We start from the raw sequence: 20,194 nt of genomic DNA, 5'->3' as shown, positions 1-20,194 counted from the left end.
CAACACCCGCCTCCAAAGGCCAGGCGGATGCCGCTATACCCCTGTCGCTGTTTGGGAGACATCTGCCTGCCTGCTCGGAGGACGCAGGCCACCTGGCCGGCCTCGCTCCGCCCGCCGGACGCAGCCCCGGCCCTTCTCCTCAGACGGCCGCCCGCCCTCGCCTCACGTCAGGCGGCAACGCGCCCGCCGCGCTCGGCCAATCAGCGCCCGCGGGCGGCTCGCGCCGCTGATTCAAACGGCAGCGGCCGTTGGGCTGCGTGGGAGTTGGTGCGTGTCCGCCCCGGCGGCCGGAGGGCTTGTGCCCAGCGACATGGCGAGCCGGGCGGCCGGCCCGGGGCCCTACCGCGCCACCAAGCTGGTGAGGACGGCGGGCTGGGGGCGCCGAGCCGGCCTGGCGGCGGGGGGCTCCGCTTTGCGGGCTGGCTTGGGGCGAGTTTGCGGGGTGGGAGGAGGAAAGTCGGCTGTTGTCGCGGCGCCCGGGGCCTCTCCCTCAGGAGGGCTCTCGCCAGCCTCGGGCTCTCCCCCAGGGGGTCTCTTCCTCGGGGGTCTTCTCGCCAGCCTCGGCCTCTCTCTCAGGGGTAAAGTGCAAATTAATATTGACCATCCAGGGCCCCCGCTGACCAGGTTCAATTTCAGGGGTACCTGGAGCAATGTGAGGCCGTTGGGTTTTTGGGGTGACCGCGGCCGCCGCTGTGCGGGTGCGCGGCGTGGGAAGGTGGGTGCTGTGGGTGGGAGATGGCCCTCTGCCCACCCTGAGCGCTGTCACGCAGCGCAAGGCGCCCTGCTCCCTCCCCGGCACGGCCTTGCTCCGGGGAGCTGAGCGACAGCCTAATAAGAGGGTCCTGCTAATTGTAGTGTTCCATCTAGTTTTGTGCGAGTAAATAGGAAAGGAAGAAAATACTTTAAACCTGGTGTTTATGTACTCTGACGGCTGGATTCATCTCGTGTCTGAGAGCTGCTGCAAACTTGAAGGCTGTGGTTTGCCAGTGCCTCAGGAGACTGAGCTGATGTAAAATGCTGGGCATGTGCAGACCAGGTCAATAAAACTCGTTATCTCTGTGAAACGCCAACCTTATTTTCAGTTTTAGAAGGAGATGTTAAAAACCTAAATGAAATGTACGTGCATTCTTTACTCTGAACTTTAGATTTGAATTTTCTATATGAATGCTGCTACGTTAGGCAGTATAACTACCAGTATTTGTTAGCATTAATGTAATTTCATGTATATGCTTATAATAGAATGTTGTTTTAATTGAGACTTACAATGATCAACCTCAGACTTTAATCTTAATGTTCCTTGTTGTTTTGTTTCCCATGCAGTGGAATGATATTACAAAATATTTCCGAGCAGGCATGCCATTAAGGAAACACAGGCAACATTTAAAAAAACATGGAAGCTGTTTTACTGCATCGGAAGCCATAGACTGGCTGCATGAAGTATTAAGGGATAATAGTAACTTTGGTCCTGAAGTTACTAGGCAGCAGACTATTCAGCTATTGAGAAAGTTTCTCAAGAATCATGTAATTGAAGACATAAAAGGGAGATGGGGATCTGAAAATTTAGAAGACAATGGTGCACTATACAGGTACTGAAATGAAGACCAGTTAGCAGAGCTTTTCAGGTTGAGAATTTTATTTTAAAATCTTATGCTCAGATCCACAGAAGTATTTTGCTTTGGGTTGAGCAGTTGGGCCAAAAATTCATTATTAGCACTGTTTTACTCCACTCACCGTTTTACTTTACTCTGACTTGCAGTATAGACCATACAGCCTGTATGCTGAGGGCTGTTTCCATGCTTTTGTCTAGCCAAACTTTTTGCTGGCTTGCATGCTATGCTCAAGGGCTTTGGAGGAGAGCCAAAGAGAATTTATTGTTGTGGCTCTGCCCTATGCCACCAGTCCTGTGGTTACTTTTCTTGTATATTTTACAAAAAAATCTTAAATGGGAAACAGAGCCTACCCTGCGTTCTAAAATTAAAGGTATTAATGGCCCTTGCCTCCTGAATTCTGGTCTCAGGGCTGTAATAAGTATCTGAGTATGTTCAGCTTGACTTTGGAACCAAGAACACTAGCCCAAAGCTAATGTATAAAACAATATTAAATGACGTTCAAAAGAAAAAAAAAATCAGTATTTTTCTTCTTAATTTCCTGAATTACTTAAGAATCTTATGGAATCATAAGGTATGGGTTTGGTTAAGTAACCTCTTATTTCTAATCTATTGTAAATGTTTTTAACATCTCATGTTCGTTACAGGTTTCCTTCGACATCTCCAGTTAAACCTCTACCAAGCTCATGTCCACCAAAAGAGAACTTGGAAAACTTCTCTAGAGACAAAGAAAGACTTTTTAAATTGCCACATTTATCCAGGAGAGCTCTTAAGAAACATGAGTCACTACAGTCTCTGGTAATGTTTCTTACATAATTACAATTGCCATGTATTTTCTTTATTCCTAACAAACAAACAAAGCAAAACTATAAGCGATCACCTTTTAGTGACATTGTTCTGTTGTGTCATCTTCCCTTCCTGCTTAAGAAATAAATTGGTAGGTTCTCCTAGACAGCGAAATAGAACATTTATTAAGCATAATAGGAAGATGTAGCTATATTTGATAATGAAGTGTCTTGGTGATGTGTGCTGTTTCTCCAATGTACAAAACAAGATTGTATTAAATAACCTGTGCATAATTAAACAAAATACATATGTGCAAAATCATAGCTGTAACTGTAACATGGCATTTTTGAAATGTTGGCAGCAAGTGAAAGGGATTGTGCATTTGACAGAAGGAATTAAGTACGCTTTTTAAATGAAGCTGTTTCTTCTAAACTTACTGGCAATAGTTACTGGGATGGAAGTGGAGGGATAGAGTGTTCTTAACGCAGCCATGTTCCTTCATCAGAAAGAAAGGTCACTGCACACACCCCTTGCAGTATAGGGGTAATTTTGCATCAGTGTGATCTGAGATTACACAAGAGTTTGAATTATATCTATATGTATAAGCAATTGAGCATCTTAGGTCATCAGTATGGGAGGTTTTTTGTTTGCTTTTGGATTTGGTTTTGTGTCCTTCAGTGCAGAGTTATTCCTGTATTTTAAAATATTTGGAGTGCTGGAAGGTGGAGTTGCAGAAATGATCTGGGCAATCTGTCCTTGTTGAAACTTTATGTTTGTTTGTTTATTTAGGACAAATAAAAAGGCACAAATTCTTTAATTCTTTTGCTTTACGAAAAAGATTGAATGTGTTTGGCCTTTTAATCTTCTGAGATTTGTGTGTGTGTGTGCACGCACGCGTGTACTTTCTAAATTTAGATTGTGATCCTAAAGGAGAATACCGCACTTAGTAATACATTTGGATTTGATGTGTTTCTACCTTTTAAACTGCTGACTTCTGAGTTATTAGGTCTCTTTTTCATTCTGGCTTTTTAGTTGGGTATGCTTACATTCCAGTCCTGAGACTGCTGAAGTCACACCCTGGCTTGTGTTGGAATTTAATGTTTTGCCGAATGACCTATCAGTCCAGAACAATTTTTACTTGATTTTCAATTATCTTAAGAGGCTTGTTTATCTTATGGTATAAACCACTTATTTTCAGGAAAATTTAGGAAAAACAAAACGTGATATAATAGAAGAAAACAAGGAAGACGCACTGCATAGGAGGGAAATAAGCCAGGAATATGTGCAAGAAACTTGGAGAAATATCATTCTAATACAGTAAGCACATTATAAAAAGGACCTTCTTGTATATATGCTTTGTGTGTGTAATGGCCCAATCAAGCTTTTCACTTACAAGTTTTTTTAAGCTTTAAAAATTATGTTCGAAGTTGAGTATTTTTACTAGCTATTGTTTACATAAGCTTTCTAGTGTATTTATTAACATTGGATTGTTGCATTTAAGAAATTTATAGATATTTGTTATTGTTGGAGTTGAGGTATATTTCAAGTACCATAGATGCTCTTTCTTACTGATTTTTGCTGTTTGTCCAAGGAAAAAGTATGTCCTTAAATAGTCCTTCTGGAAGTGAGAACTTATTAAACAGAAAACTAGCTTATCAAGTAACTGTTGTTTGAATAGATACAGAAATAACTTGTTTTCATTCATTACTAGCAAACCTTCTGGACAACATCTGCTCTTTTACTCCCCACAGTTTGCAAACCATTTTAGGCCTCCCATCTTTGGAAGAGGTTTTGCAGCCAACACAGATAGTTCCTGAGTATGTCATATACAACATGACTAACGTAAGCAGACATGGTGTTGTTATTTTGCAGAACAAATCAGGTAAGATTATTTTTTTTTTCTGGTTTTGCTTAAAGATTCTATATGGTGTAATTACAACAAATAATAATTGAAGTAACATGTTTCATAGTCTCTTACACTTTTCTCCCAAATGAAGGTACAGTGCAGTATATTTGTCTTGAAAGTTTTGTAGGTATATCGCATTCACTTCTATATTACATGTGTACCAATATTTAAAATTAGCTTTAAACTTGATCTTTTGTATTTGAGGTATTATTCAATAAATTTATGCCATTATTTGTGTCTGTTATTAAGTCTTTGGACTTATCTATCAATAATGTACTTTTTTGTTTATTTTAGAAGACCTCCCACACTGGGTGTTGTCAGCTATGAAATGCCTCTCATACTGTAAGTCATTGAATAGTTTTTAAGTTCCAGAAATGTATTTTGAGAGTTGAAAGTGAAATATAGTTGTATGTTAAGATCAACTGAATTTCCAGAATCAAACATTACAAGTAATCCAAGTGGCTTGATATGCTAAGAAGCAATGACAGCACTCCGTATCAAATTATTGAACAGAAATGTTACCAAAGAGTTAATATGTGTTGAAGGTTTTATATTTCAGGTAATCAAGGTATCAGTCCTTTAGTAATCAGGCTAGTTATTCTGCTTTTAGGCTGCATCGTCTGATTCTGTGTTATGAATTTTTGGCAACAGATTAAATTAGTGGAAAAAGAGGAGCTTCAGCTTTCCTTAATCCATTAAATGTACAGGAGAATTAACTAAACTCTGTAAGCTTTTGGTGAAAGCATTCTGTCCAAGGCTATGAAAAAGCTAAGAACTGGGGTTTTTTACAAAAATAATTTCTAGTAACAGAGTCAGGCAGGGAGAAAACTTGAGTGGCTGGGCAGAACCTCTGTGTGGTTTCTTCTAAAATGTTTTTTTCAGGAATAAAATGACTTTCTTTTTCCAGTTACTGGCTTTGAGCTGGACTAAAACAGTTTCTACATTTCATATTAAAGCAGGGAGGCCAATTCACAGGGTTTTTTTTTAATTTGTCTTGGAAGGAATCAAAATTTTGCAAAGGGTTTCACGTAAAAGCATGCACGTATAGTCAGTTTTATAGTCTACTAAATTTGTCATGACAACAGAAAGAAGAGTTCTGATTTGTTCCTGGATCCCAGACTTGGAGTATAGCTCCTCTAGTACCTCCTTATCTGCTTCCCAACCTCTTTCTCCAAGCAATCTTTAGAAAAATCTTATGCTTAAAACTCTGTAAGACACCTTTTACAGTTACAGTTCATCTGTGGAAAACAAAGGCCTTCAGTATCTTACCAATCACTGCCTAGTAGATGAGATGGATTTTTAAAGTCAGACATTTTAGCTGTTAAACATGTTTTCTGACAGCTGAATCATTGTCTGCAGGCTTAAGAGTCAGTCTGCAGTTATCCCTTGTTTTGGTATTGATGTATGAAATATCAAGCAGAAAAACTACAAGTGGTTACAAATTATTGAAAACTTAGTGCTTGTGTTTTGTTTTCTCTGGATTTTTTTGTTAAATGTAAAATTTAGAAAGGCATGGTGTTAAACCTTCAGAAAAGACAAATCTGTTACCCAAGGCATCAGTGTTACATGTACTTGAGTGGCTGCCTTGGAACTACTGGGAAAGCATTTACCTTGAACTAATGCAGTTAACACAGGTTTTCACACATTAGTGGGGGGAAAAAAGTGCTTTCACGGTGAATACAATGAAGTTCAGTTTAATGGCAGAGTCTGATGTGGATTCTCTTGCTGCTAAAGGAGTGGGTTTGTTCTTCAGCATGTGCTGTAGCAGACCTGTGTGGTACTAATAGTCTTTCTCCTTTGCAGTGTCATTGATTTTTATGAAACTTCACAGAATCCATCTTTAAGGCTTCCTTTGTCATATGTGTTTGAAATAGTATTACAAACACATACAGATTGCACTGATGTAAGCTTTGCATCTCTATGAAGCAGGCTTTGAAAAGATTCTGGAGAAGCAGAGGACGGACCGACTTTTCTCTTACCCCCACTGCCCACAACTGCCTCTTTAAATGGCTAACAGGGCATGCTAGAGTTAGATGGGTGCCTTTCAAATGAAATCAGAGATGATGAGCTATTTTCCTATGTGTGCTTGCCCTGCTGTGTAACTTTTGCCCCTTTTCCTGGCAATCTCCTTCATTAGCTCCTCTCAAAGCTTTAGTAGCTATAGCATGGTTGGATGGTGTGTGTTTATACATTAGCATATATGCCTAGCTGCACAGTGGAACTGTGGTAGGTGTCACTCCAGGGTTAGTATGGCTTCAGAAGTTCAGTTTGCAGCATACGCTGTTGTGAAAATGACCCTTTTTTTTTTCTTTTTTTTTTCTTCAACTGCATTTGCAAAAACATAGAGCCTCTTACATGAAGAGCACTATTAGGAAAAGCAGGAAAGGGGAGAGCTTGGTGAGTGGATTTAAATTGAGGAGGAAAATAATAGCCGAGCACTGTTTTTTGAGCATTACAATATGTTAATCCCCACATCAGTTCTCTATTTGGAACTAATAGGTCTTTGTATTTGTGGGTTGAAAACTGCAAGCAAACTTTCTGGTTTTTTGAATTCTGAGTTTCTAATTTGAGTGAATTAGTTCAAGTGGAGATTTTATCTCTGCATCTGCTAGGTATACTGTAACGAAATGATTAAGGTGGTAGTTACTTTGCACAGCGAACACTAAAAATACTGAAACTGGCAGGGTTAATACTGCTCTGCTATATTTTTAGTGTACTGTATGCTAATGTGATTGTGATTATAAAATCTGGTTGTATCAAAAGTTAAATTTTCCCTGGTTCTATGTGTAATTTAAACTGCCATCTCCTAATTTGTTGGAATTGGCTTTGTAAGGTAGTGTATTTCATTTGTAGGAGTTCAGTGGAGTATGATAACATCAGGGTTAAAAGATCTAGAAAACATCGAATTTTATTTGTACTAGGACCACTTCCATTCATTCCTTTTCTTGCCTGTAGCAACACGGGCAAGGTTTATGAACTAGATTCTTAGGTTATTGGGTTGCTCATCTGTCTTCTGAAGAAAATTAGTTGCCTGTAGCTGTGATTCACCACGGGAGTAGTGGTGAACAAAACTTTCTCTTGGTGAACCATTTGAATAGAGGAACTGAGGAGATCCCCACAAAGGGAAGACACTGACCAGCTCTGCTTGGCCTATGCATAAAGCGATGTGTATATATTGATTCTGTATTGGCTGGCTTCTCAGTCTGCATGCTGTTCACAGTATGTTATAGGATGAGTGCCTTGATCTAGAAGGTAGAGCTCCCTGTGGGAGAACTGGGATAACTGTACTTTGGAAATGAAGGAAAATCCTAAGAGTTCGTTATTATTTTGCTGAGAAACCTATACGTTTTCATTTATTTTCTTGGTGTGGAACAGCTTGTTGAAACTGAGCACACCTCTTCGATGGCTACATAGAATATTTTACTGGTTTTGCTTACAAATGGTACAGTGCTAAACTAAATTAAATATTTGTCTATTGCTGTCATGATTCTCTTTTTGTGAAAGTCATTCCTACAAGAATATACTTGATTTTTATTTATTTATTATTTTCATAATACAATTATGAAACTTTTTTTGTGAATTTTTTTCTTTACCTCTTTTTAGGGCCTAGAAATAATGACATGAGCCAACCAACTTACAGTGGGTTTGAACGAGATGTATTCAGAACAGTTGCTGATTACTTTCTCAATCTCCCTGAACCGTTGCTTACTTTTGAATACTATGAACTTTTTGTTAATATTTTAGGTATGTATGAATTCAGAAATAATCACTGCAAGTTATAAGTTTGTATCGATTGGGGAAGAAATGTGTAATTCAAAGCAGACCTTGACCCCCTAATCGGTATGGCAGCTTCAGTCACCTGAAGGTCATCAATGCTATCGTTCTGTATTACAATATTAATTGAAATGAAGCTCTGTCTTATAATGTCTTATATAAATTTCTGTCTGAGCTAACATTCTAAATATGCAATAACAAAAACTTAAAAATACGTGCTTGTTCCTGTCCCTCACTATTGCAGTGTGTTAACTTTCTTTATTCTTGCATGTTGGTTGCAATTATCTTGTTAGATTGCTTTTGAACTGAGCTAAATTTTTCTTAAGTTTTACTAACAGTCAACTATAAATCAGTGTCTTATGTTTGTTGACGTCTCTGTTCAGTTAGCAACTTTCTGAACTTGTTCAGTTTCATACCACTGGCATCTTAACTTATATTTCATTTTCTGATAGTTATGTGTGGCTACATCACAATTCCAGATATATGCAGTGGAAAACATTCTGTCCAAGATGAGAAATGTGACCCACAACCTTCAAAAATTCCTCACTTGAACTCTTTCAAGTCAACTGAGTGTCTTCTTTTAAGCCTACTCTGCAAAGAGCCTGACAAAAAAAGGGAAGAATATAAAGCTTCCAGGAAGACTTCTTCAGAAAAGCTAACTATTCAAAACCCATGTGTAAAGAAATTGCAGCGATATAAACTGACATGTAAACAAGGTAGTGCTGATAATCTAATAGGAGGAAGTTGTCAAAATCTTTCTAGTTTCAGGAATGAACAAGACCCACTGCGAACATTTAGGACAAGATGTTACTCTTTGGAAAGAATTGGGGATCCTACTTCAAGTATACGCAGTAAAGGGGATTCAGATTTCCTCAGCCAAAGTGATGTGAACATCATCCTGGGTACAAGAAATCGAAAACAATCACTGCTGTATGAGCATAAAGCTAATTCTGTACTGGAGCTGGGTTTTGATAACACATGTCAAAAACAAACCCATGGTATCAAGGGGGTGTCTGCTTCAACTCTTCAGGATAAAGAGCTATTTAATGAAAATCAGGGATTGAAGGAAATATGCAGGTCTCTGAGTTTACATGGCAAGTGGAATTCCAAAAGTTACGCTAGCATTAATATACCGGTTGCTGAAATCACAGTAAAGCCAAGGCCTCAACTTTGTGGGCAAGGAAAACCAAATCCCTCTGGTGTGGCTGCTTCAATGGATGGCAGGACTGAAGTTTCTGATATCACCGTCAAAAAGAGACTCTACAAAAGTACCACAGAACTCTCACAATACTCTTTCACTCATTCTTCTTATGTATTGACTGGCACGCAAAGTAAGATGGCTTTCTAAAGCATGTTGTATTGGCTTATTGTGTTGACTAACTAATCTCTGCTTCCTTAATCTTTGGCACTGTTGCTAGGTTTTTTGATATGCATCTGACATGATCTGTGGGTTTTTTTAGAAAAAAAAGAATCTGGGTCTAAATTGTGCTGTTTAAAGGTAGCTCTTTGTACCTCTGCTAACATACAGTAGTGTGTAGTATCTTTGGAGTCTTAAACTTGATGTGTCAGTAAATCACCTATCCTGCTCAGGTAAGTGATAAGTGACTTAGACACTGTCTCAAAGTGAGGCAGGGAATTTGCACAAACATACTCCTGGGAATACCATTGGTGTCATTTCTTAATCACATTTTGGTCTTAATTGTACCAGCAGTTTTATCATAATGCAGCAAGTTGAAGATGACTGCACAAGAAAGGCTGCATAACACTTCCTATGTTACAGATGATTTCTATGAAATGTGGTTATCATTGGGGAAAAAAAAAAATTTCTTGCTCTGAGATAAAAATACCCTGAAAATTGGTTCAAACCTTAATGACAGCTATCTTTATAATTAACTTGTAGATCTCCTTCAGCCTCATTTAGAAAGAATTGCTGTTGAAGCACTACAAATATGTTGTTTGTTACTTCCACCCCCAAATCGTAGAAAGATTCAGCTCCTAATGCGTATGATCTCTCGGATCAGTGAAAACGTTGATATGCCACGACTGCATGATGCGATGGGTACACGCTCTTTGGTAAGAGAATCATGAGTGCAGTGTATTGTTTTAAGAATATTGCTGAAGTAATGCTGAGAATACTAGCAGTATTCCATACTTGAGGTTCTTGTCTCATTGCAAATAAATAGTGATTAATGGGTGGATTTTTCATTTCCAGAATACTTACAAAAATCTGCTTTCTTGTCTCCATCTTAATGTATTTCAAATATTGGTGTTGCTTCCCTTTACTTCGGGAGGAGAAGGGAAATAATTTCTTAACAGAATGCAAATGATCATTTAGCCTAGCTTCTCACCTAAATACCATTTAATTTAAAAGGTGTTGGCAAAGTGTCTGTAGAAAACCTTTGTCAGGCTAAACATTTGTGCGTGTGAAGTGACGACAAAATCAGTTCCAAAAAAGTAAATTTTCTGCCTAGTGGGTTGTTTAAAGATTACCCTTGAAGTCTGGATTTCAGCTTTCATTGGAATGACTAAAGATTTTTGTCAAACAAGATTAGTTAAAACAACAAAGTACCTGCACATGCTAAGTTAGAATAAGCCTACTAAAGGTTGGACATATGAAAGCTGTAAAAATGTTTTGTAAAGCTACTTAAAACTGGAGCTTGGTGTGCGTTAGATCTTGACTAGGCTGGCTCTGCAGGTTTTTTTATCATCTTACTTGTCTCAGGATGGCTAATTGAAGATGTACGCTTTTCTGCAGGGTAAGACTTTCTCTTATTATTACCTCTTTGAAATATGTAACTGAGAGTACTGTTCGAATCAAATACAAGTCTAATATTATAAGAAGTTACTTTATTTCAAATGAGGAAAAAATTGTAATCAGTTTTCCTCCTGTCTTGACCAGTGGTGCAGGCAAGAGATTGTAGTGAAAGTTGGTGTTGGAGAATTCATTGTGCTACTGTGTAGACTGCGAAGGTGGCAAATCCCTCACCTGTGCGTACTAACAATCTGCTAAATGCTTCTAGATGATACAGACTTTCTCTCGATGCGTGCTATGCTGTGCAGAAGAAGTAGATCTTGATGAGCTACTTTCTACAAGATTAGTTTCATTTCTAATGGACCATCAACAAGAAATATTTAAAGTACCAACCTACCTGCAGGTTGCAGTTCAAGATCACATAGAATACATGAAGATGGCTGAGGTTGGTGGCGTGATAGAAGTTTGAGTTCATTTGCCAATTGCAGCATGTGTGTTACTTCTGAAAGTGGGATAGGGAAAACTGCAAGTAAAACCATATTTTGAATGCAAACTGTTATTAAACTGTTGGTGCAATCAGAGATATTAGCTATGTTCTAATATTTTGCAACTTGTGATATCACTCTAAGTCAGTATGCTTAGATTTTTGTTAGGTACTTTCTTACTGAAATAGTGCATAATCATTTGAGTATATGCAGACCCCTTCAACTTCTCTTTCAGTGCAAATACCCAAAGGAAGAAATCTGTGCCATACTGCCAACATATTCATACTGCAAACAAATAACTCCTCAGGAGTTTGAAGAACAAAAGGTTTCTACCTCTCAAGCTGCAGTGGCAGAGCTCCTGGAGAACATTATCAAAGATAAAAACTTGTCTGTGAAAGACAAAAAGAAAAAGTTAAAACAGGTAAGAAACTTGGTGGATATATCATCTAATTAAGAAAATGCCTCTGTGAGGGCGGGATCCCTGTCACTAGACCCTGGTACAGAACAAGAGCAGGCTGTATAGAGAGACATGCTTATTTTGAGGAAGAGACCTGTTGAATGGTTTTTTGATTGCATGCTCTGACTAGGATTTTAAAGACCGTTTAATACAGCATTTGATGCTATCTGGCAGCAGCAGTGTTCAAACAGTGGTTTAAAACTGATGTAAAATTATTCTGAGATACAGCTCTCTGCGGACTAATATGTGATAGAATTACAGCATGATTTCTTGTGGAGAACCAGCCATACAAGTTCCCATTAAAATGCCATAGGTGGGCTTAAAGTCGATAGGCAATAAAAGCAGTGCTTTGCTTTAAGAGGTCAAACTGTATCTGTTCACAGCTCTGAAACATTCTTTCCTGTGGACTTAGCTTTGTGTTTTGTAACATGTATATTGCTCAAGATTATCTGGCACTTCTATGGCCTGCTAATGTATTGCCTAATACTAAAGCTAAAATACAGCAATTCTGGCAGGATTTAATACTGGAGGGGTTTTTCTTTTTCGGAAAACCGTTGGCAAGTATTTCTGACCAATTGAATAGTATTGTACTTGTCCTAGAATCTCCTAAGCGAGTCTTGTGACTCAAATTTGAAAAAGCAGCTTTTCAGAGCAAGCACATTTTTCTCTTTGGTACCCCTCCCCCAGCTTCTGCGACGCTGACTTTCATGTGTTGTGAAAACTTTTTGGTCCTGTAGAAGCGAAGGCTGGACTGTTGTTCAAATTCATTCTTCTGGCATGTAAAGAAGACTAGTTACAGTCAATTAAAACTTGGGAGTTAGTAAGCAGTAAGAAGTGATACCCAGCAGCACTTAAAGCAGGTGAAGTGGAGAAGAAGAAAATAAACTAAAATCCTCTAAAGTTAAAGTAAAACTTGAAGTGCATACTTAACTTTTTTTTTAATTGGTTCCCACTAAATTCCAGAAGCAGCTTGTGCTGTAAGGGCCATGTGCTAGGAAAGTAAATTTTAAAAATTTAAACGGAGCTATATCGTTACAGTCTTGCCGTTTGTGCTGGGAGAGCTAGTGGTGTGATAAATCACAACTTGTGGGATTATTGGGTTTTGATACTTTGAATTGGGGAAAGCCAAATACATGTCACTTCCTAGAGGGTTAGGCGCAACTTGCATCAACACCAAAAGTTACAAGTGGTGTCATTTTCCACAGGCTGAATCCATCAGCAGAAAGCTTTGGCTGGTGTATAGATGTACTTATTGTTTTTCATTCCTTACGGAAGCCTTAAATAGAAAACAGGCAAAACGTCAGAAACATGTCTCTGAAACCAGATATTTTTGTTTAGTTGTATATCTGCAGGAATGGAAAAATAACTCCCTTGGTTAAGTAAAGTAAGTTTTCCTGAGAGAAGACCTTCAAAATACGCTGAATCTTAGTTTCCAGTTAGGTAAAACATTTATTATTGCGATTCTTGAAAGACAGCTTTCCAAGCAGAAACAGAATAGATACTGATGCTGGCTGGACAGCGTGGCTTCACAGGGGGAACTGCCATGCCTTGCTCAGGAGGCTGGTGGAATGCTGGTCATGCTGTTCAAACAGTATGCATCATTGCTGTTACTTCACTGATGAACGGCACGGTGAGCAACCACAGGCTGTCACTGCAAATGGAGAAAAGGCAGATAGAATCCTACAGTGTTTGCTCGTAGCTGCTGTGACTAGAATAATCCTAAAAATCATTGGGACTAAAATGAGATTAGAAGCTTTTCTCATTTCAACAGAAGGTGAAGTGCCTGATACAATCTCTGCTTGACTCATTGTTTACCAGTTGTGAACTCGAAGGACAAAGAGCTACAGCTTTGCTCAAGTGTCACAGCAGTTACTTTACGTGCCCATAGCCTTGTTCCTCCTGCTGATATGCATCCTTATGAGGCAATTTGTGCTCAAGTCCTGCACAGCTGGAGTTTCTGGTGGGGTCATCACAGCATGTTTTGGGTTGGAAGGGACCTCCAAGACCACCCAGTCCCACTCCCCATCACGGGCAGGGACCCCTCCCCCCAGCCCAGGCTGCTCCCAGCCCCGTCCAGCCTGGCCTTGAGCCCTGCCAGGGATGGGGCACCCACAGCTGCTCTGGGCACCCTGGGCCAGCGCCTTGCCATCTCACCATGAAGAAGGGTTTCCTCCTAACATCTAATCTAAATCTGCTCTCTTTCAGTTTAAAGCTATTCCTCCTTGTTCTATCACTACAATATTTTGTGGTCTGGTATTTTATCTTAATTTTTGCTTTTTGTGTTTTCTAGTTTCAGAAGGAATACCCTCTGATCTACCAGAACAGATTTCCAACTACAGAAAATGAAGCTATGCTATTTGAGAACAAACCTACCATCAAACAACCAATACTTAGCCTAAGCAAACCAAGGTTTCGTAGCCTAAGATACTAACTTAACCACACTTCAGCTGCTTATTTATTTGCTGGATGGATGTATGAATGATTTACCAAAGGGCACTTGCTACAGAAATTTGATGGTGGCTGTGTGTAGAAGGAAGAAATGTTTACATGGACACTATGTTTAAAGGTGCCAAAATAACTTTTTTTTTTTTGTGTAGATAACTCTTGAATGACTGCTAAAAGAGTAATAAATATTTATCTGTTTAAAAATTATTACAATATATTGTGCTTGGTAAAATAAATGTGAAAATAAGCATGAAGCTATTAGTAACCAAAAATTTATATATGGTTTTCATATGGAAAACTAATGATATGCGTATTATAACTTTTTTAATGTCTGTTCAGGAATTTGTGCCATTTATCATAGTTTCTGTAGATTATGAAACGTCTGTATGTTGTGAATAACCGCTGACTTTGCAGTTGCAAAATACTTGTCTTTAAACAATGTTCTTGAGTTTGGGCCTAATTTAAAAGTTGGTCCTGTGATTTCTAAGGGAGCCAGAAATTCACTATCAATAAATGATTATCTGACTCCGTAAAATACTTCTGTTTATCTCATCTGTAAAATTCACATGAGCTTCTATATATTTATTTTTATTAAAAGTCTTAGATATATTTCTAACATATTCGTGGAAAATTTGTTTTGGCTCTATTGGTATATTTCTCAACATGATAAAGTGATGGATGATATGTGAAGTGACAATGAATAGAATTGGAATACACTAAGTATTCCTATTTTTTTTTTCAGAATTAAGAGTTTGTTTATTAATTCTGGTGGAGCCGAGGCTCCCGCACAGGAGTATAAATCTGTGAGTATTTTTGTGAGAGAATAATTCGAAGTGTTTTCATAGAGGAGATCCCAGCTTAATATTTAGACAGATATGATCCAAGCAAAAATCTAATTAGTCACAAGTGGTGAGTGATGTTAGTGTTTGGTACTGGGCTCGGAAAAAAAATGGGTGCTTTTCTCCTGCGTATTTGCATCCATAAAAAAAAGAAGCCTGAAATCCTGTTGTTTGTTTTTCCCAAAGAAATGCTCATAGTATGTAGGTGTAAAGCCTGGGTGCTCAAGAGAATTTTACATAAGATGTAATGAAAAAAATCCCTTTCCTCTTAACAGGCTAAAAATAGTGGCAAAAAGATGAATGCACCTTTAAGGCTTCCTTGATATATCAAAAGTATTGTCGTTTTGGAAAGATGTGATTTGAAGCTGTAGTCTGCCAACATGCCAAGCATAAGCTCTGCCATGAGACCTGTGGATGCTGCTGCATGTGATCTGGAAACATGACTAGTATGTACTGCAACAATTTCAAGTTATGTGTGAGGTTTTTATAGAACGTATCCCGCAAGTAGGAGCACTAATGGATCTGCTGCTTGCTCTGAGCACACTCTCTCATCTTGTCATGAGCTGAAGGTCCTTGGAGGAAATGAGGCTATCGCATAAAATATATAATTTCTGTAAATTCTGTTAATATCCAGTATTTTTTGTGTATTCCAATACCGTGCCAAAGGGAGGAACAATGTCTGTCTCCTTTACGAAGTGCTGGCTGTGCTGGGCTTTGTTAGCCATATATACACAATTCCAGGTCTCAGGTGTTTGCTGTTCATGTGTTGCTGTGCTTGAACTTCTCAGGTTGGTCTGATCGCTTGTCAGGGCCCTGTCCAAGCTGTGACCTGTCCCTCGTGTAACCAGGCTGATAGGTGGATTTCTCTTCTTCTGCATAATGCTTTCCCACTGCTTTTCAGTTAAGGGTTTCTTTAAGCTCATATCGTCATGATCAGTAAGGTGCCATACACTGAAATTATTCTGCATTTGGAACAGTGTCGAAATCGGGTTTTGTTGTGAGGAATTTGTGTCTCTGTTACACTTCAGTTGTAATACTGCTTTGAAATGATTTTTAAACTGCTTGTTTTGGCTGTATTTGCAGGAAAATGGAAGGGATGCACTGCAAGTGTTGGACTGGAGAACACACTGAAGTCCAACTGTTTTCACTTTAGGGTTTTGGGGGTTTTATTTTTTATTAAGCTGTTGTAGTCAGAGTCCAACTCAGTCAGCCTCACATGGGGCACCAATTGTTGCAGCACAAACAAACTAGTAGGCTGCAACAAGGCTTTACTGTTGGTCAGATTCTACTGTCTGTGCTGTATTTCCTTCCTCCAGAGGTCAGACCACCCCAGGCCTCCTCCATCTGACCCCCTCTCCCACACTCCTCAGGGCTATTTAACCACTTAGCAGGAAGGAGCTACAGCTGCACATCATCCATGTCAATCAACCCACTGCCGCTGAGGCAAGGCCACAGCTGCATGTTATCAATGCTAATCAACCCACTGCCTTCGTTCCTCTACATCAAGCAGTTTTGTGCTTTATGGAATTAGGTCTTTTAGAGAGATAAGTGCTTTTCCTTTGTTTTTGTTTTGGTTATCTGCTACCTTGTTCAGTTACCTTGCAGAGTTCTGGGCTGTGCAGTGCAGGCAGAATCCTTCGTGCTTTGTTGTGATGTCTTGCTCATTCCTAGGGCAAGATGCTGAATTGTTGTTGTGCCTGCATGCGCAGGCTCTTACAGTAACTGTCATAAAGCCAGTCATTAAAATTAAAGCAAATCTTGACTACTTATCTCTTTATCTGGTTTGGGTAATTTTGGCATCTCATGGGGAGGCTCCACAGTAGTTTCGTACAAGTTCATAGACTGTGTCAGATACTTAGGTGTTACAGATGAGGGTTTTGGTTGAGGATTGTCACTTTGATAATTGATATACACTTGACAAAACCTAAACGAGAGCTACGAGAAAGCTGGAGGGAGACTTTTTACAAAGGGCATGTAGGGATAGGATGATGGGGGATGGCTTTAAGCTAAAAGAGGGTAGATTTAGGGTACATATTGGCAAGAGATTCTTTACTGTGAGGGTGGCGAGGCGCTGGCCCAGGCTGCCCGGAGCAGCTGTGGGTGCCCCATCCCTGGCAGGGCTCAAGGCGAGGCTGGATGGGGCTGGGAGCAGCCTGGGCTGGGGGGAGGGGTCCCTGCCTGTGGTGGGGGGTGGGACTGGGTGGTCTTGGAGGTCCCTGCCAACCCAAACCATGCCGTGATTCTATGACACCTTGGTATGTAACTGCTATGGTATGTAACTGCTATGGTCTGCAACCATGAGACTGCACTGCTGTTCTCTCAGGTTATCTTCCCTGGAAAAATGAGGCAAACACACCTTCCCATTCTGCATGTGATACTTAAGTGTATGTTAAATATATACACACAAATTTGTTAATACTAAATTAGTCTTATGTTAGCTTTGCAGGAGTAGGGGGTTAGTGCGGAAACTTTCTGCTAACTGGGTTATTTCTGGCACCATGCATGTTTTGTAATATATCATTTTGCTCTTTCTCCTGGGGAGGAAGGCTTTGTAAGTGAGAAACCAAGATTAGCCCAGTTTTAGCCTGTATTAGCAATGCTTTAATGTCCTGTAGATAATAGTCATATAGTAGGTGACAGACGTTGACTACAGGCATACAGAGGAGGAATTACTTTTAAAAACCCAGTACCTGTCTAAGTTTGCTTCTAATAACTCAACCTGTTAAGTGTTGCATAAATGCTTTATTTATTTATGTATTCTAGTTAAGCAACTTATTAGGCAAGAAGCTCGCGTTTCTTAGGATTTAGCTTTCAAAGGACTATTCTCATTATTCAGAGTTCTTGATCCATGTTATTTAATGTTCCCATCTGAGGTTTTGACGGAACTTAACAAAATTGTGAATAAATAGACAAATTGACTAGCTGTGGGACAATTAAAACATTCCAAATAAATGACAGATACAAATTTAAATTTAAACTGAAACCTTTCTTCGAGCTATCGTTTTCTTTTGAGTTAATTTTTTTATGGAAGCTTTTTATATTTGAATAAATATTTATGTATTGATTTTTTTATGGAAGCCTTTGTTGTTTTTTTTTTAAGTACCACATTGCAATTCTGCATGGGGAACAGTTCAGCAGTGAGCGCGCGGTTGCCTGCAATCTATTGGCTGTGCACAATGTGGTGCAGCAGAATTGCCTGTGAAAACCAGCACTGTAAGAAGGATTCATGGTTGCCTTACACTGACTAGAGAGAAGAAAACGTTGTCAGGGTCCAGCACCAAACCGTATGTGGTGCTGGTGAGGATTTCGCGCTGGGGACTTGGGCAGTAGTTTTACTGGGCTTTGCTCCCTCTCTCTCCTCTGAGGCGGTAGGCTGGGGTGGGTCAGGGGGCCTGGGGCTGGTTCGCAATTTCCAGTCTCTTAATTAAAAAGCCACAGTACACACTGTCTTTTATAATTCTATTACATGAGAAGCAAGCTCACATGAACTGTTTAGACTTTTTTACCTTGACTTTTATTTGAGTATTTTTGTTCACTTGCAATGGACTATATTTATTCAAAACCATGTTCAGTAGAGGTGTCATTTCTAGTGCTGGTTAGCTCTCACAAATGCTGTCTTGGGCAAACCAGGAGCTGTTCCCTCAGCACGTGACCAATTCAGATGCAGTTACAGTTGGCCATTTGGGATTTTGACATGTACTTACTGTCTTGCATACACAGATTCAAAACTCTCTTCTCTTTTGCTTAAGTGTTTTAGAGCTGTTATTTGTGATTGCCCTCTGCAATGCCGCCTGGTCTGCTGGCAGTCAGGTGTAAACAAATCTATTGCCTCCCTTTCCTGCAGAGAAAGGCAGGATGAGATGCTGCTACTTGTGCTTAGCAGCACCTTTTTTTGCTAATTAGTGCCAATAACTTATTTTTATTGTATTAGTTGCAAGGAAGAACAGTTTTATAATGCATTGGTAGCCGTATAATGCAGTGGCACTCAGTGATTCCAAGAAAGCAACCAGCAGAAAAAACCCAGGATGTTACATGGATAAAATGTTAATGGGTAATCTCAGTGTTGAGCTGTGATGCAACTGTGTACTCCAAATCTGACTGTATGTGGGCAGCAGACAGAGAGAAGTGGCAAAATTAATACTTGAAGGGGAGGGGGAAAGACTGAAAATCATAGGTCCATAATTTTGATGGGAAGGGAGCTTCAGAGGTCATTTACCGTAGAATCATTTGGGTCAGAAGGGACATTTACAGCTCATCTAGTCCAACCTCTGCCACAGGCAGGGACACCTGCTGGACGAGGTTGCTCCAAGCCCAGTCCAGCCTGGCTTTGAATATTTCCAGTAATGGGGCACCCACAGCTTCTCCGGGCAGCCTGTGCAAGCGCCTCACCACCCTCCATGTAAAAAAATTTTTTTCTTTATCTCTAGTCTGATTTCTGATTTAGCCCCAAACCTGTTTAAAATGGGTCTAACTAAACTGGGTTACTCAGGGCCATGTTGAGTCTTGAATGCCTCCAGGCTCTGCAACAGGAAACACAATAGCAGAGTGCTCTTTGAATCGTATCTTCCCATACCAGTCTAAAGGATCAAGGCCAAACCTGTCTGAGCAGCCGATCCGGCTCATCCTTTCTGGTCGGGGTCCTGGGGAGGGGGCCCTGGTGGGCAGATGCTGTTCAAGCAGTGCTGAGCAAAAAGGAAGGAGAGCCGTGGGGGCTGGATTCTGCCTGTGCTGGCCATCCTTCTTCTAACTTGCCACCAAGTCTGAGAATCATTCTTGGTGCTGGTAAGATGCAGGACGAAAACCGAGCTGCTGGTGTGGGGGGCCAGCAACATTTTTGGATGCTTGCCTCCGGAGCTCACTGGAGAAGGATGGGGCCTGGCTGAAGATGCCGTCGCCATGGAAACACTGAATTTTCATGACATTAAAGATTAAGATGCTGGTTTGAGCCCTTATCCGGGGGTTAATTAAAAATTTCCGCATTATTTGCACTGTTAAGAGGCTTTGAGTTTGCACGCGGGTTTATATTGAATATGTTTATTGCTGGGATGCTTCCACAGACAAATTACCATGTAATTATGGTGGTTTAATTTAAAGGGTTAACTGGAGGCCTCAGTCAAAGAGCTCATGAATGCTCAATTCGATA

At 40.0% G+C, this 20,194-nt stretch overlaps 1 protein-coding gene across 8 annotated transcripts; it reads left to right on the top strand.

Annotated features, from left to right (window-relative positions):
- The first annotated feature begins 223 nt into the window (after positions 1–223).
- On the top strand, positions 224–14,828 carry DEPDC1 (DEP domain containing 1). Of its 8 annotated transcripts, XM_040610324.1 has the most exons (13): positions 258–358; positions 868–1,036; positions 1,321–1,586; positions 2,255–2,405; positions 3,592–3,710; positions 4,145–4,275; positions 4,594–4,641; positions 7,903–8,043; positions 8,526–9,404; positions 9,974–10,146; positions 11,094–11,270; positions 11,546–11,731; positions 14,058–14,828. In XM_040610324.1, exons 3-13 carry the CDS (start codon positions 1,354–1,356, stop codon positions 14,196–14,198), a joined length of 2,379 nt encoding a protein of 792 aa, XP_040466258.1. In that variant the 5' UTR covers positions 258–358; positions 868–1,036; positions 1,321–1,353; the 3' UTR covers positions 14,199–14,828. The 8 variants fall into 8 exon arrangements, 6 of the variants coding, with proteins under 6 accessions (XP_040466259.1, XP_040466257.1, XP_040466256.1 ...); XM_040610323.1 differs by lacking the exon at positions 868–1,036 and having other exon boundaries at positions 225–358; positions 8,553–9,404; XM_040610322.1 differs by lacking the exon at positions 868–1,036 and having other exon boundaries at positions 225–358.
- The last annotated feature ends 5,366 nt before the right edge of the window (positions 14,829–20,194 follow it).

The sequence above is a fragment of the Falco naumanni genome, chromosome 11 (assembly GCF_017639655.2).
Source record: "Falco naumanni isolate bFalNau1 chromosome 11, bFalNau1.pat, whole genome shotgun sequence".
NCBI lineage: Eukaryota > Metazoa > Chordata > Aves > Falconiformes > Falconidae > Falco > Falco naumanni.
This window is presented reverse-complemented; position numbering and strand designations above follow the sequence as displayed.

Coding starts and splice junctions, on each gene's coding strand:
- DEPDC1 (XM_040610322.1), top strand. CDS start 311: ATGGCGAGCCGGGCGGCCGGCCCGGGGCCCTACCGCGCCACCAAGCTG. Junction 4,642..7,902: donor TATGAAATGCCTCTCATACT/GTAAGTCATTGA, acceptor ACCTCTTTTTAG/GGCCTAGAAATAATGACATG. Junction 11,732..14,057: donor AAAAGAAAAAGTTAAAACAG/GTAAGAAACTTG, acceptor TGTGTTTTCTAG/TTTCAGAAGGAATACCCTCT.